A 14,561-nucleotide genomic window follows, 5' to 3' on the forward strand; every position below is an offset into this window, starting at 1 on the left:
GCAATGGCCCAGTCCTGGCAGCAGAGGGAGGCAGGGTTTGATGCAGGTGTCTAGTGTCTTTTGAGATGCTGGAAGGGTGGTCTGCCTGTTTCCTGGAGGCATTTCCTCTGCCCATGGTTTTCCCTACCAGTTTCCAGGCATCCACTGTACCAAGATGGCTTATCTGCTAAAGGGCCCATCTCTGTTTTCTAATTTTTTTTTTGTACGGGGGAAGGGGTGCAGACCTTCCATGCCCTCGGGTACACCACCTCCAGGACTCTGCATGTTATCAGCTGTCCATATGCTCCCAGTTCATTTAATCTTTACAGCAAATCTGGGTGAGCAGGCTTCATTTCACTGTGCGGGTACTGATGCTCCATGCCAGAAGCAAGCACAGCAAGGACCCAAACCCAAATCTATTGCCAAAATTAGAGGAAGCTACACATCTAGGGATTGCTGGAGCTCTTAAAATAGAATCCAGGCTTTTCCCTGACCCAGCTGAAAGATCACTGTTACAAGTTAATTCACTCCTCTGTTCCCACTTAAGTGATTAAATACAGATAATCACAAGCACTCCCTTATAAAAAGCAAATGAGATATGGATCAGAAAATCCAAGTGCCTTGCAATTCTGAAAGCCCCTTTGCTCAGCTTAGTCCCTGCGTGTGGGCTGGGGCCAGGAACATCCACTGTCTCTAACTGCACTACAGCCCACTAAGATAGGTCCTTTTATTATTGTGATAAAAGCTACTTCGCCTGTTGTATTAAGTGAAAAAATGCACATCAAGTGCTTAGCAGTGCTGGTAGCTGTTATCATCAGTCCCAGAAAGACCTGGCTAGGGCGTAGGCACTGTCTTTGGTGGGTATAGACCAGGGACTCCAGCCTTATAAAATGTCCAGGCAGGCCATGCACCGCCCCCATCTGATCACCAGAGGGCAGAAGCAGGCAACTGTCTTCCACACAAAGCCTGATGCAGTTCCCCAGTCACACACACGAGGGCAATCCAGCCAGGTCAGCTGGATCCTGGGGCCAGAGTGGCAGCAGCCTTTCTCTGACTGGTTCTTTGCCTTCTGTTGGGGCTCAGCCTCCCAAGGCCCTAACCAATCCAGACGAGTCGGGCTGGAACCAAGTTAATAAATACAGTTCAGGATTTATTAAAAATCAGGGCTCCCTCGCTGTGCCCTCCTGGCACTAAGGAAATAAATAACCAGAGGGGGCACAGCTGGGGAAAAGGGGAAAAGACACCAGATCTCAAGACAGATTTTTAACTACTCCTCCCCCATTCCCAACTCCCCACTCCTATGGCTCTTGGGAGATAGCACCTGAGCAGGCACCTCAGTCCGGGTAGGGTATGGCCGGCACCAAGGCATGTCTGCCCTGCCCAGGAGGGGAGACAGGCCCTGGGATCACTTGTTTCCAGCCCTAGACCCCGAGACCTGCTCCCCTCAGGGGCCAGGGCTGAAGCACCAATTGGAGGCACCTGGGCGTGGAGGGTGGTGGGGCAGAGGGAGAATGGGGTAATAGAACCTAGGCAGCAGAAGCAGCTGAGGGGGTCCGGCCCCTTCTCCAGGTTCAGCCAGTACCTGACTGAGGTCATGTCCCATCCCCCTTTCCCCCAAGCCCCGCCTGCACTCAACTGAGGATCTTCCGGGGCAGCTCAACAGAGGCTCTGATGAAGACAGCATCATCCCGCACATAGTTTCGCTTTCGGATGTCCTGGTGGGAGATGAACTTGGGGTAACCAAAGCCCAGAGAACTCTCATCCAGGGAGCCCCGCCAAGTGCCAGGCTTTTGGAAATTCTTCCAGTTTGGGTCGGGGTGGAAGGTCTCAGTGACATGCTGTGGTTTAGCCAGCCCAGGGTCACTCTGATCCAGCAGGGAGAAGGTGACACGGCGGGCAAAGGGCCACTCAAGGAGATTGTCGAAGGCACCTGGCAGCACTCGAATGTAGAGTGAAAGATGTGTGCCCTCGCCACTGCCATTGCCATTGAGGAACGCAGACACCTGCAGCTTGTAACCATACTTATGTGTGTAGAAGGCTGGGCTGAAGCACTCGAGGTTGGGCTTGGCCTTGGCCTCCTGTAGCCGTCGCCCGTAGCTGCCAATCTTCCAGATGAGCACGCCGTCACTGCCCACCGACAGCTCCTCCAGCTCTCGCCGCAGCTCCTGCAGCTCCTGCCGTTGCCGGCTCACCAGGGCACACATCATGGCCAGATGTGGCTTCACACTCTCCTCCACGTGCCGTGCCATTGCCAGCTTAGGGCACTGTTGGCAAAGCCCCAGGCCAAGGGAAGGGAGGAGAGTTATCAGTAGAGAAGATTCAGAAGACAGGATAGGAGTGGGTATGGGGTAGCAGGCACCCAACTCTGAATGAAGGAGACAAGGTGCAAGGCGGAGGCCGGAACTGGCCAGCAGGGGAAAGGACTGAGGGCTTCAGAGCAGCATGGCAGGGACCACCAAGGCCTAAGTGGCATCAGGAAGCCTAGCCTCCGTCTAGGGCTTAAAGGGCAAAAGAAAGGGCTGACAGGAAGGGGAAAGGGCAGCTCACCCTGTGTTTGCACCCGGAGTCTTTGAATGGGCATAGCACCAAGGCAGTGCTACAGCTGTCCTTCAGATGGCTTGGCAGGTCCTCCCGAGCCACGGTGCCCACACCACACTGGTTGGGGCAGGGAACAGGCAGCCTTGGGCACTGGTACTGGTGGCTCTGGGGCCGCAGAGGCAGAGAGACAGCAGTCAATAGCCTGACTCCCTGTCACCTGCCCCGTAGCCCATAGCTCAAGGGCCTCACCTGGATAGTGTCGAAGACGAACTCCTTAGTGCAGTAGGTGCAAGGCTGGGTGCGCTTGGGGCACTCAGAGGTGGCATGCTGGGCCAGCAGCCGCCGCATCATGCGGGCACCACACTTGTTCTCACAGTACACACTCTCTTGGGGGCACATACCCTCATGGCTCTGTGGAAATGCCAGAGGCACTGAGTCAAGGGATGTGTGGGCCATCAGGTGCCCCACCCCCTCCTAGCCTCAACCAGGCCTCACCCACCTCATAGGCCTCCCCACTGAAGTCACAGCCACAAAACTCGCACTTGAGGCGCCTCTTGGGACAATCATGCTGCAAGTGTGCAGGCAGATCACGGCGACTCAGCTTGGCGGGGCAGCGGTTGGGGCAAGGGACGACGTTGAAGCTGCAGGTATTCAGGTGGCCCTGGTGGGAAGGGCTGCAGTTAGTGCCTGCCAGGGGAGGGGCAGTCCCAGCCCCTCACACCAGAGCCTCACCTGTAGATGACGAAGTTGCCCACTCCAGCGGCAACCCTCCTCACTGTGGATGCAGCGGATAGGCAGGCCCAGTACCTGTACTTCCAGCTCCGGATCTGGGTAGATCTGGGGGCAGCGATGGGGGAACTGGCCAGGGTCAGAGCCTGCTGCAGTCCCCAGCTCCCACCCCCACCCCTAGTTGGGCTGGCTCTACCTTAGTGCCAGTAACAGCCTCTTAGGCTATTTGCCCGTCTGTGTCCAGTGATGAAGGGCACAGCAGGTGATAACTAACTGCTCTGATGCTAGATCCCAACATGCCTGCACATGACACTCCCTTTGGAGAGGCAGCCAATCAGCCTGCTCAGTCCCAGGCTGTCCCTCAATGCTCTGTTTCCTTCCCCCTAGTGAAGGGGTCCTGGCCCTCAGCCACAGGTCTGGCTTGCCACCGGAAGGGGAGGGAGCACTTCTTGTGGGCACAGAGCAGCTCTGTGTACCCCCACACAGGCTGGGCATCGTGCCTGCCCTCCAGGGCAAACACGGGCCTCCGTTTGCAAACTGGCCTGGTGGGAGGGAACAGGCTACCTTTGTGGGGGCCCATGATCCCAAGGCTCTTGGTTGACATTGGCCCTGCGCCCACTGGCTGCCAGCAACTTCAGCCTCCACCAAGGGCAACAGCCTGTGCCTCTTCCTGGCAATGTGGACTCACCTTGGCATAGTCCAGAGGAAGTTGGTCCTCAGGGCATTTGAAGACTCCTTCACTGAAAAGGGGGAGGGGCACGGTCAAGGCTTCCCATTAGGGGAAGAAGTATCCTGGGCCCCACCCCCTCAATCAGAGCAGCCTCCCTCCCTCACCAGACCGGTTCCCAACTGGCACCAGCTGAGACAAAAGGCCAAGCAGAGGCCTAAGGGGACCCACTTCCCCAGGATCCCAGAAGATCCAGCCCCTGTCCTGGGAAGGGGGTTCTGGGCCCAGCGTGGCAGACAGCTGCCTCAGACAGCACTTGGCCAACAGGTGGCAGCTGGCACACCCCCCCCCAGGATGGCAGCTGGACTGGGAAAAGAACAGGCTGCCGGGCTACCCCTCCCCCTAGGTTGGTTTTCATTGGCCAGGCTGAAGGCTGATGGGGAGGGGGAACAGGGATGGGCCGAGATTAAGTGCCAGGGCTGTCCAGCCCCCGGAAATGTGCCCTGCCAAGAACCAGGGCAAAGGTCAGCATGGGGCCACCTAACCCTATCCCTCTCCTCTCCTTTCAGGGTGTGTCTCCTCAAGGAAAGAGGAGGAAAGGCATGCTCCCTAGCACTTGTTTACACTCCTGACAAGCCTCTGATAAGGGTCAGAATGTCCCCATTTTACAGGTGAGAGAACAGAGGCTCACAGCTGAAGCAGCATCTAGATACGTCTGATTCCACAGCTCAGACAGGCTCGACTACACCATACAACACACAGGAGAGAGGCCGGGGCAAGAAAAAGTGTCCAGGCAAGCACAGGCAAGACTCTGGTCACTGCTTAGTAGGTTTCTGAAGCTTGTTGACCCTGCCCACCACGCCAGCTGCCCTCCTTCTGCACCAATCCCCACCTGGCTGTTAGCAGCCAAGGAGCCTGGAGGCATGCTTCCTCCTGCCAGTATGCCCTTGCTGACCCCAGCTAGGACCAGTCACACATGCCAGGATGGCTAAGACAGGGCAAGGGCTCAACTAGCAGGACTGAAGGCCCTTGGGCAGGGCATTCCTGGCAGGTCTGAGTCAGGTAGGTGGGAGGCAGGTAGGGATCAAGGCGGAGGCAGAGGCCACATAGCAGCCCTGTTCCGAAGGCACTTTCCAGTGCCTGGGTAGCCCATGCCCCAGGTGCCCAAAGGATTTCTAGCACCCACCTCCTCCTCCGACCCCACTACCACTGGCCATGCCACCAATGTCAAGGACAATACATGCCCAGGCACTGAAGGGGTGTGCCTGTGCCCACAGAGCAACCAGCCTTCCTGGATCAACCTGAGAAATAGCCCTGATAAGAGTGGGGAAAGAGGGGTGGGCCAAGGGGGCGGGGGTCCACTTGGCTGCTTCAGGAATGTGCTGACTTAGTGGTTTTGGAGACAGGGAGGGGACTCAGGCAAGTCCCCAGGCTTCAGACAGAAACTAAGCCTCCAGCTTGGGGCCCAGCCAGGAAAAAGGTTCAGCCAGGGCTACGGACACCCGTGCTTGTAGGGTAGGGGGTGATTGTGAGGGGCAGAGCCTGCCCAACCACCTCAGAGGCCTGGGCAGTGTAGCCCAGGCACTGGGGCAGAGGCTGCTCCTGGCTGCGCAGTGGAGGCCCAGGGAAGAAGACAGGATGGGGGAGGGGGCCACGGGAGAGGAAGAGGGGATTTCCGGGAGGGGGAGGGGCAGAAGCTGCAGAGAGGGGGCCTAGGAGGTGGTGGAGGCAAACGTGCCTGACAGCCCCCTCCCTCACTCCTTCCCCAAGGCAGTGGGGGTGGCTCAGCTGGGGTGGGGGGAGTGGCTCAGCTGGCCTCATCTGGAAACCAGAGGGCTGGGGAAGAGCCTAGAGAAGACAATGGGACTGTGTCTGTAGGGGAGTAAGTGTGTACACTGCAGGGAGGAGGGCGGAGGGTGAGGGAAAGGGAGGAGGGGGCCGCACAGCAGCTTGTGCAGGAGCATATGTGAGGGCAGGAGCCGGCCCAGGCTGTGGGGAACAGAAAACAAAGGGCCTGCTGAGATTTCCGCCAGCTCGGGCTGCCGAGGACCAAGGGAGGGAGGGAGCACTAAAGGCAAGAGCCCCTGAGGTGCTCTCCCAGCCTGGGCCCCTCGATCTCCTAGCAGAGCCAACAGCCTCCTGACAGTGCTGACCCAGCCTTCCCCTGCGCTCTGGGGGCATGACCTCCCCAGGAGCGGAGGCTCCCTCATGTTGCCTCCCCACACGCGGGCCTGAGCAGTAACCGCGTGGGCCGGAGACAAGACACCACAGAGCACCCTGAAACTTGCTGGATGCCCAAGAGCCAAGTGGTGACCTAGGGTCCTCACAGGGCAGGGGGGTGTTCCGTATCAACGAGCGTGCGACCCCCTCCTAAACGATGTATTGACCACCCGCCTCACTCTAGACCCCGGGAGAGGGAGAGACGCCTGAAGGAGTCCTGCCTCAGGGGAGGATTGTACCGCCACAGTCCTCCCTCTATTGTGTGATCACAAGCAGCCCAGACTTAAATCCCAGTTAAGCCTCCTAGTAATTGTGTGACCCTGGGTCAGTCGCAGCCTTTCTTTGAATCTCATTTCATAATCTGTGAAATGGGAGGACAATAGCTGCCGTTCTCCGAACGTTCGAAGAAGCAGAAGAGGTCAGATGGGTAAAAACTCTGGAGGCTTAACGTGCCGCGCGGGAGAGCGTTTTGTCCTCTTCCCTGAAGGATTCAAAGTTCAAGGATGGGGCCGCTCTGGCGCTCAGGTGAGGGGGAAGGGCCGGCCGCGGGTCAGGAAGGGCCTCTTTCCCATCTCCGCCCCGCGGGAAGGCATCGGGTTCTTCTGACCTGGGACGCGGCAGGTAGGACCTGGGACCCTATGGATTAGTGCATGGGTACTCCCTCGGGGCTGACGTCACACCTCCCCTTGACGTCACGGTGGGCGCCCCTGAGGTCATGGGGTCGCGGCACAAAGGCACGCGTGTGCCTCGGGCCTGAGCCCCTCCCCAAGCGGTGTCCCCCTCCCCGCCACCTGCCGTCCCCTGCCACCCCCGACCCGCACCTGAGGAACTCCTGCAGGCAGGTGTCGCAGAAGCGGTGGCCGCAGGTAGAAACCTGCACCGGCTCGCGCATGGGCTTCCCGCACAGCGGGCACAGCAGCCGTCGCTTGGGCTTCTCCAGGAACTTGTAGTCGAAGCCGGGCATGGCGGGCGGGCAGGCGAGCGGCGGGCACGGGCGAGCGGGGCCGGGCACGCGGCGGCCCCACAGCCCGCGCCTAGCTCCGGCCGCGCTCCCGGCTCCGGGCGGCGCCGACTGGCAGCCGCGGCCAGGGCCCGGCTCGCGAGCCCTCCCGCCGGAAGAGGGGGCGGAGCCGCGGCCCCGCGGTCCTAGTGCCGGCCGCTGGGCTCCCCGCCCACCCCGCGAGCTGTCGGCTTTGGGGTCCGGATGCGGCCAGACAGTCCCGGGGCCGCGAAAGTGAGTCTGGCTAGCCCATTCCCGGAAGCAGGGGCTTCTTTTTCCCCTTGGAGAGAGGAATCGTGGCTCCACTTCTCCCCAGAGCCGGGGGGCCCGGCGCTGGGGTGTGGCGGAGGGCCCCTGGGGAGGGCGCGTCGGAAAAGGGGACGCGCCGCACCGCACCACAAAGGTTTGCTTCTCCAAAGTCAGCAGCTTGGTCTCGGGAGCCACGTGCCGCCCAGGGACCCGGGGCCCCAGCTTCCAGGTGCTAGGCAGCCGAAGCCTGGCAGCCAGATCCGGGGAGTCCGGCTGGGGCGAGGAGGCCGGGCTGGGCACTGGGCCAAAGGAACCTCGGCCCCAGCCTCAGGCTGCACCTACATTCCTCCCTCGGTCGCAGCCCTGTAACCGAGGTCGAGCCCAGCCCAGTCCTGGCGTGTCTGGACGCCACCCCCACCTCTGAAGAGACCACACTCCAGGCAGGCAGCTGATATTTTTATTGGCGTTACTTCCAGTCCTCGGGGAAACTGGTCAGGTCCCACCCGCTACACTTTCCCCCAACCTGGTTCTGGGGAAAGGCACGGGGTGAGGGGCAACCTTCAGCCAGAATCCTCTCTGCTGTAGACACTTAGTGGCTTCTGCTCTCTCGCTGGGGAAGTGAGGCTAAAAGACACCGTGCAAATCCCTGCCTCGGGGTAAAGGGGTGGGCCTAGTTGCCGCACTCCTTGGGACCTCCCTGCCCCAGGCTGTGCAGAAGCTAGGCAGGCCTAATGGCCAGTCTAGGCAGGCCCTGGCTTGCCCTACTCCAAAGCTTGGAGCCAGTCCCGGTGGGCACCAGGGACTTACTTTCTAACTGGGCTGGGGCAAAGGGCAGGCTCTGGGTGGAGCCACAGCTGCCTTCAGCCTTTCTGTGCCAAGGCTCTGGAGACCACCCTGTTTGCAAAGGCTAGGTCTGGCTTCCAGGTCTAGCCAGGCTGGACCCTGGGGACACTGACTTAAAGGAAGAGGGAGTAGGAAGGGAAAAGGGGTGTTAGGGGAACAGAGTGGGTTGAGGTTTCCATATCCAGAACCAAAAGCAGAGCAGGACTTTCACTGGCCCTTATACCCCATTGATGACACAATCCAGGGAGCTGGTGGGGACCATCATGCCTCAGGCACCTCAACTTTTCAGAACATCCAGAAGAGAAGCAGTATTAGGGGTGGTCCAGAGGTGTATCCAGGTGCCTCAGGGGGGGACTGGCTCATCTGTGAGCGCTGGAGGGTACCAAAGAGAAACCCCTGCAGTCTCCCAGAGGGCAGCGCCTCCAGCAAGCATCACCCACCTCCACCCCCACTGGGCTCTGGATTCTAGACCTGCCAGGCCAGAAATAGAGGTTCAAAGTCAAGCAGACACGGGGGGTAGGAGGAGAAAGAATGCATTCAAGCCCTGGGGAGCAGTGGAGGCAGCCCTTCAGGAAGCACCCACCCTTGCCCACCCCAGGCAGGAAGCTCAGAGTTCTACCCCGCAGCTTCTGCTTTCTTTCATCTGGGGGCTAAAGATGCCTTCGGTGATTTGGACTGTGAACTCTGGGGAAGGGAGTGTAGGCAGGACCCAGCTGGGGCAGCTCTGGTGAGGTGAGTTGGGAAAAGTTGTAACTCACGGCGAACAGCCAGGAGAGTGTTTCCATGGCAACAGGACACAGAAGTCACTGTGTAAGGGTGTGTCTCCTCCAGCTGCACTGGCCGGGGGAGTCCAGCATCCTCATCCCTCCTTCCCAGTCGACCTCGGGCCCCTTTGCCCCAAGAGTACACTTCGCCTTCTGTCAGAGAGAATCCCACGGAAGGAAGTGGGACAGGGCACAGCCTAAGCAAGCAGCTTTACTCCCAGACTGCCAGAATGGTCCCCACGGGAGGTCGCTGAGTCCAGTGGCCCTGAGTGCATTAACCCCCCCACTGCCCATGCCTCTGTCCCCCCACTGTGCCCAGCCTCACCTGCCCCGATGGCTACAGTGAAGGCATCCCCACAGGCCACCACTGCCATCTTGATACCTTCGAGGCCTTGAACCTGACAGGGTGCCCGGCTGCCCCGGCGAGCACTGGTGCCCAACTGCCCGTGCTGATTGCTGCCAAAAGTGTAGCAGTCACCCGAGACTGTAGGGGAGGGAAGAGGAAAGGAAGGAAAGGGTGCTGCAGTGGAGGTACCAAAGAGGCCAGGTGAGTCTCCCTCTGGCCTCCTGGGCCCAAGTCCTACTCACCAGTCACGGCAGCTGAATGAGCAGTACCCAGGTCCACACTCAGCAGGGGCTCCTGGTCCAGGGGTGCAGAGCCTAGTGGTGTGAAGCTCAGGGCCTCCTCCACTTGCTGGTGCGGGACAGGCTCCTCACCCAGGGAGAGGTGGTCCAGGCCCAGCTTGTTGAACCTGAGGGCAGAGTCAGAAGCCAATTCTAACATGTATAGTCTGCCCTGTCCCGACCTATCTGGGTAGGAGCTGGTACATCAGGAGATAGATCCCACCCTGGGTTGAACTGAGCAACACCCTCTACCAGCCTCAGTTTAGGTCTTTGGTGGGAGATAGGCAATGATGGGTGGAGCACTAGCAGCCACCGAGGGCAAGGGGGCAGCTAGTCATCCTGAGGCACCTATTCACCTGTTGCTCCCACAGGCCAGGGCTCGGCCGGACACAGTGAGGATCATGGAGGAGTCAATGCCACATATAACCCGCTGGGCTTCCTGTCCTGAGGGCATGGGCACTTGCTGGGGGCAGCTGTGGGATTCCCTGGTGCCTAGTCCCAGCCTGCCTACAAGAAGAAACCGGGGTGGGGTTAGTTCCAGTTTTAGGAGTGATGATGCCAGGATGAGGAGGGCCCACCAAGAGGAGGAAACAGCATGAGTAAAGGCTGTTCTCTCAGCCTGAAATGCCTTTCCTAGGCCCCTCTGCTGGTCGAAATCCTCCTCTTCCTTTAAAGCCCTGTTCAGATACCACCTCTGTCTCCTCCAGGTGACACTGCTGTTCTTGAGTTCCCAAACCTAAGCCTCAGCTGTAGTCCTGATGCTGTCCATCCTCTAGCATGCTGGAGCTGTGTCATCTCTCCCCCAACTAAACTGAGTCCTCCAGGAGGACAGGCACCTACCCATGTCATCTCTAGTTTCAGTGCCCAGCCTGATGCCTGACCCAGACAGAGCCTCAATAAATGTCGCTGGATGAAAGAAATCTCCCTCATTATGTTGTAAACACCCGAAGGAAGCCACATCTTGTTCATCTCGTCTCAGCACCCAGCACAGAGTGGGCACATAGTGGGGGTGCGATAAGGGTTTGTTGAATTCATTCAAATAGAATTTAGGAGTAAAGAGAGAGGAGAGAATGGGCCATTGGGTGGAAGGTGGGTATGAAGGGGGACAAGTCATGGCTGAGGATCCTGTGAGATGGAGCTGAAGGGCTGGAGCAAGGAGAGGAGCTTACCGCCATCTCCACGGCCCCAGGCGAACAGTTCTCGCTCAGTGGACAGGGCCAGCACGTGAGAGGCCCCACAGGCCACCTGCACCATCTCATAGCCCAGCAGGGCCTCCACAATGGTGGGCTAGAGACGGGGAGGAAGCAAGGTGAGATTGGGCAAGGGGTCTGGGACTAGCTGCCTGGTCTCAACACCCCCTGCAGGGATAAAATTGGAGGCTGCAAGTTCTCATGAAGTGGCTTTAACTCCAGCCACACCCACTGCCAGGTGGGCAACTGTTGGGGAACCCCAGTTTTTCTGTACTTCCCTGATGTGGCTCACAGCAGGTACAACCTGGGAGCTAGAGGGACCCATGACTGCTGGAGACTACCCTGCCCCCAACCTAGAGTCAGCTCTCAGATGTCGGCTTCCTGCCATCCCCCCTTCCCAGGGTACACAGGACACCTACCTGGCTAATGTCAGTGAGGCTGCCGTGGCCTAGGCACCCGTTGCTGCCGCTGCCAAAGGTCATGATGATGCCTCGGTCTGAGGACAAGGGCAGTAAGGATTTAAGGGAGAGAAGTTAGACTCTTTTTCCAGATAGCCCAGTCCACCCATGGGTTGGAGCAGCAAGATAAAGTTGGGGGCTAGGGCTGGAAGGTGGGATTTCTGTTCCCAAGTGTGTGACTTTGGACAACTGAGCCTTACTTTCCCCATCTGTCCAATGGGGACAGTTACTATTAATACCTTGCCAGGCCTGTTGTGTCGGGTAAAGGAGATGGCGATAGTAAATCTCAACAGTTAAGTAGAAGCAATAACTCAAGTAGTAGACAGAGACGTGAATTAACTGAGCAGTTTGCAGTGAGGGAAATTGCTCTGTGGGGCCTTGTAGTGGGTCCCCATAAGATAGTCCCGTGACGGGCTCACCGGTCAGACAGGCGGTGAAGAGGTCCCCGCAGGCCACGTGCTTAATGGTCACGCCTGACTGGCCCTCCAGGAAACGCGAGATGAACTGGGGCTGTGGCTGCTCCACCGCCCCCGGGAGGAGCGGGCCCCCACCGGTGCCGAGGGGCGGGGCCTGCAGAGGGGGTGAGGAGGGAGTGGGCGGTGCCTGAGCACCCAACCCCACTTTGGAGCCCCCACCCCTTTCCGTCCAGGTGCATCTCAGCCTGCTCACCTCCCACAGGATGAGGCGCCCCGAGCGCGTGACGCCGGCCTTCTGCGTGCGCCCGGCCGCCACCTGCACCACCTCTGTGTTGAGCATCGGCAGCCGTAGGGGGGCGCCCAGCCCGCCGCCCCAGGCGTACACCGAGGACAGTGGAGGCGGGATGGCGGGCCTCACAGGTCCCCGGGGTACGCCTGCGGCAACAGTGCATCAGGCCTATTAAAGTGGTGGGAATGGTGTGGCTTCCGCAGGGACCTGGTGGCCTTCCCCACTTACCTCTGCAGCGGGCGCTGGTGGTCCTGCTCCCTGTGCTGCCGGGGGCCATGGGTGGTCCGGTGGCCAGGGACTTCTCTGACCTGCGGGACAGATGGGGGTCTCAGGACCCGGGGCCCTCCCCAGCATTCCGACCCTCAGGAATGGAGGACTCACCCCAGGCCTCCTGTGCTCCCACTGGGTGCCCCCACCCTGCCCCCCAGGACCGCCCCCCACTTCCGGCACAGGCCTCCGCATGCGGACACTGCCCACGTCGGTGTGGAGGTTGACGAGGGCGCGGATGCAGAGGGGCTGCGCCATGATGTGGCTGAGTGGTGGCCGCTGTGCAGGCTCCAAGCTCAGTAGACTCAGGACGAGCTGGCGCAGCTCAGGGCTGTACCGGTCAGAGATGGGCGCAAAAGTGCCGCTCATGATCTTCAGCACCAGCGCTGGCAGGTTCTGTGAAGGTGCCAAGTAGGGGGTGCTGGCGAGGCGAGGGCAGCACCCCCAGTTCCAGCTCCAGCCCCTAGTCTACTGGGTAGTAACAGCCCTGCTCTCAGGCGACTTCAGTATGATGGGGGGACTCCCAGAATGATAGAGGAGTCAAACCCTGCTTTTTCCCAGACTCCCTAGTCTGATAGTGGAGTTGCAGCTGTGCCCTCAGAAAACCCAGGGTGCTAGGAAAACTCAAGCCTTACCCTTGGGAGCGTCCCTAATCTGACGGGAGAGCCACAGCCCTACCCTCAGGAGCCCTCAAGTCTAATGGGGAACCCAGGGCCTACCCTCAGAAATCCATAGTCTGAGAGAGCCACAGCCCTGCCCTGGGGAATCCACCGGTGTGGAGAGGGAGAGACATGACTCAGCCATGGAGAAGGAACCCAGAAGACGTTGGAGCTGAGGGCTGCTGGGGGAGGGCAGTAGAGATTTCCCAATCGTACACTCACCGCAGCCTCGAAGGCCCTCTTGAGGCTGGCTAGCTCGTACAGGACACAGCCCAGGGCCCAGATATCGCTCTTCTGGTTGTAGGGCTTGCCCTCACACAGCTCTGGGGAAATGTAGCACGGAGTACCCACCACCTGCAGGAGGGAAGCTGAGATCACAGCCCTGGGGGGAGGGAGGACCAGGGGTTTTGCCCACAGCCCTACTTGGGGATAGCTTCTTCTCAAAGCAAGGCGAGGGACTTCCTTCTGCAGGACCACCCAGGCAGGGGCCAAGGGGCCACACTTTTAGTGGGGAGGGGAAAAAGGAGGGATGTAGAATAGCCTTGGCTCTCAAGACCTCTAACACCCTGGAAGTCCCCTCCATGCCCAGGCACCGTGTAAGCCTTGCTCTTGCTGCTAAGGATCTTGGAGATGCCAAAGTCACCGATCTTGACGACCATGCGGTGTTTGTCAAGCAGGATGTTCTGGGTCTTGAGATCCCGGTGCAGAATGAGGTGCGTGTGCACATGATGCAGTGCGAGCAGGATCTGCACAAAGAAGTGCAGGATGGTCTCCTCCTCCAGCAGGGAATTACAGCGCTTTTGGATGAACTCAGCCAGGGTGCCACCTGTGGCCCGAGGAACTGATCAAGATGCAAGCTTTCTCACCCCTAGGACAACCCCTCTCCTTTTATGGAACAGCACACTGGGACCAGAGAGGGCAAGGGGCCAGCCAGGGTCAGACAATTTGGGCCAGAACTCTGTACCTCTGAGCCTCAGCCAAGCCCATTCCAAGGAGGGAAGCTGGCTGATCTGTCTGCCTGTCTCAGAGGTAGGAGGCCCCTGTAGCCAGGCTGCTGCAAGGAGGTTGGCCCACCTGGTGCATATTCCATGGCGATCATGAGGGCCTTGTCCTCCAGGAAGTTCTCGTAGTACTCAATGACATTGGGGTGGTTGAGCAGCTTGAGTACCTGGCACTCATTCTGGGCTGCCTGCCGCTCTTCCTTGGTCATCTGTTCTACTGGGATCTGCTTGATGATCACCAGCTTCTGGTCAGCCTTTCGCAGGCACAGGTGCACAATCCTAGAAACACAGAGGACAGGGACAGGCACCAGCTGAGCCTCTGCCACATACCAGGCAGGGCAGACCTGGTGACTGGGATGTTCCTTAGAAGAGGGTAATGGGACTCAGACTAAAAGGTCATCTAACCAAGTGCACAGAACGCCGAGCTTGGGAAAAGGGAGAACTGATCCCATAGTCCATGTGAGACTTCAGTTCCAGCACAGGCACCATGAGGTACAATTAGTCTTGATCTCTAAGTCCCCACAGACTCCAGAGTTAACTGCCTGGGTTCAAAACCAGGCTCCGGGCTGGGCGTGGTGGCTCACGTCTGTAATCCTAGCACTCTGGGAGGCCGAGGCGGGCGGATTGTTTGAGCTCAGGAGTTCAAGACCAGCCTGAGCAAGAGCGAG

General features: G+C 59.2%; 2 protein-coding genes across 4 annotated transcripts in view; both read right to left on the reverse strand.

Annotated features, from left to right (window-relative positions):
- Positions 1 to 1,108: 1,108 nt before the first annotated feature.
- TRAF4 (TNF receptor-associated factor 4) lies at positions 1,109 to 7,225 on the reverse strand. 2 transcript variants are annotated; one of them, XM_012648243.1, is made up of 7 exons: positions 6,955 to 7,225; positions 3,935 to 3,986; positions 3,250 to 3,354; positions 3,017 to 3,178; positions 2,767 to 2,928; positions 2,527 to 2,682; positions 1,109 to 2,243 (listed from the first exon to the last, which is right to left on the reverse strand). In XM_012648243.1, the coding sequence occupies exons 1-7, from the start codon at positions 7,095 to 7,097 to the stop codon at positions 1,611 to 1,613; spliced, it is 1,413 nt and encodes a 470-aa protein (XP_012503697.1). In that variant the 5' UTR covers positions 7,098 to 7,225; the 3' UTR covers positions 1,109 to 1,610. The 2 variants fall into 2 exon arrangements, with proteins under 2 accessions (XP_012503697.1, XP_012503695.1); XM_012648241.1 differs by having other exon boundaries at positions 3,250 to 3,375; positions 6,955 to 7,202.
- Positions 7,226 to 7,936: 711 nt separating this feature from the next.
- Positions 7,937 to 14,561, reverse strand: part of NEK8 (NIMA-related kinase 8) — an 11,218-nt gene continuing 4,593 nt past the window's right edge. The window contains exons 2-15 of one of the 2 annotated variants that reach the window (XM_012648244.1): positions 13,967 to 14,172; positions 13,486 to 13,718; positions 13,115 to 13,246; positions 12,421 to 12,629; positions 12,195 to 12,274; positions 11,931 to 12,112; positions 11,681 to 11,831; positions 11,223 to 11,299; positions 10,783 to 10,900; positions 9,970 to 10,120; positions 9,578 to 9,741; positions 9,315 to 9,473; positions 8,984 to 9,142; positions 7,937 to 8,597 (exon numbers count right to left, since the gene is read on the reverse strand). In XM_012648244.1, the coding sequence (XP_012503698.1) occupies positions 8,569 to 8,597; positions 8,984 to 9,142; positions 9,315 to 9,473; positions 9,578 to 9,741; positions 9,970 to 10,120; positions 10,783 to 10,900; positions 11,223 to 11,299; positions 11,681 to 11,831; positions 11,931 to 12,112; positions 12,195 to 12,274; positions 12,421 to 12,629; positions 13,115 to 13,246; positions 13,486 to 13,718; positions 13,967 to 14,172 (2,050 nt within the window). In that variant the 3' untranslated portion in view covers positions 7,937 to 8,568. Of the gene's footprint in view, positions 8,598 to 8,983; positions 9,143 to 9,314; positions 9,474 to 9,577; positions 9,742 to 9,969; positions 10,121 to 10,782; positions 10,901 to 11,222; positions 11,300 to 11,680; positions 11,832 to 11,930; positions 12,113 to 12,194; positions 12,275 to 12,420; positions 12,630 to 13,114; positions 13,247 to 13,485; positions 13,719 to 13,966; positions 14,173 to 14,561 lie in introns of those variants that run through there. The other variant, XM_012648245.1, reaches the window with a different exon arrangement.

The sequence above is a fragment of the Propithecus coquereli genome, unplaced genomic scaffold (assembly GCF_000956105.1).
Source record: "Propithecus coquereli isolate 6110/MARCELLA unplaced genomic scaffold, Pcoq_1.0 Scaffold281, whole genome shotgun sequence".
Taxonomy (NCBI): domain Eukaryota; kingdom Metazoa; phylum Chordata; class Mammalia; order Primates; family Indriidae; genus Propithecus; species Propithecus coquereli.

Coding starts and splice junctions, on each gene's coding strand:
- TRAF4 (XM_012648241.1), bottom strand. CDS start 7,097: ATGCCCGGCTTCGACTACAAGTTCCTGGAGAAGCCCAAGCGACGGCTG. Junction 3,376..3,934: donor TTCCTCTGGACTATGCCAAG/GTGAGTCCACAT, acceptor GACCCTGGCCAG/TTCCCCCATCGCTGCCCCCA. Junction 2,244..2,526: donor ACTCCGGGTGCAAACACAGG/GTGAGCTGCCCT, acceptor CTTTGCCAACAG/TGCCCTAAGCTGGCAATGGC.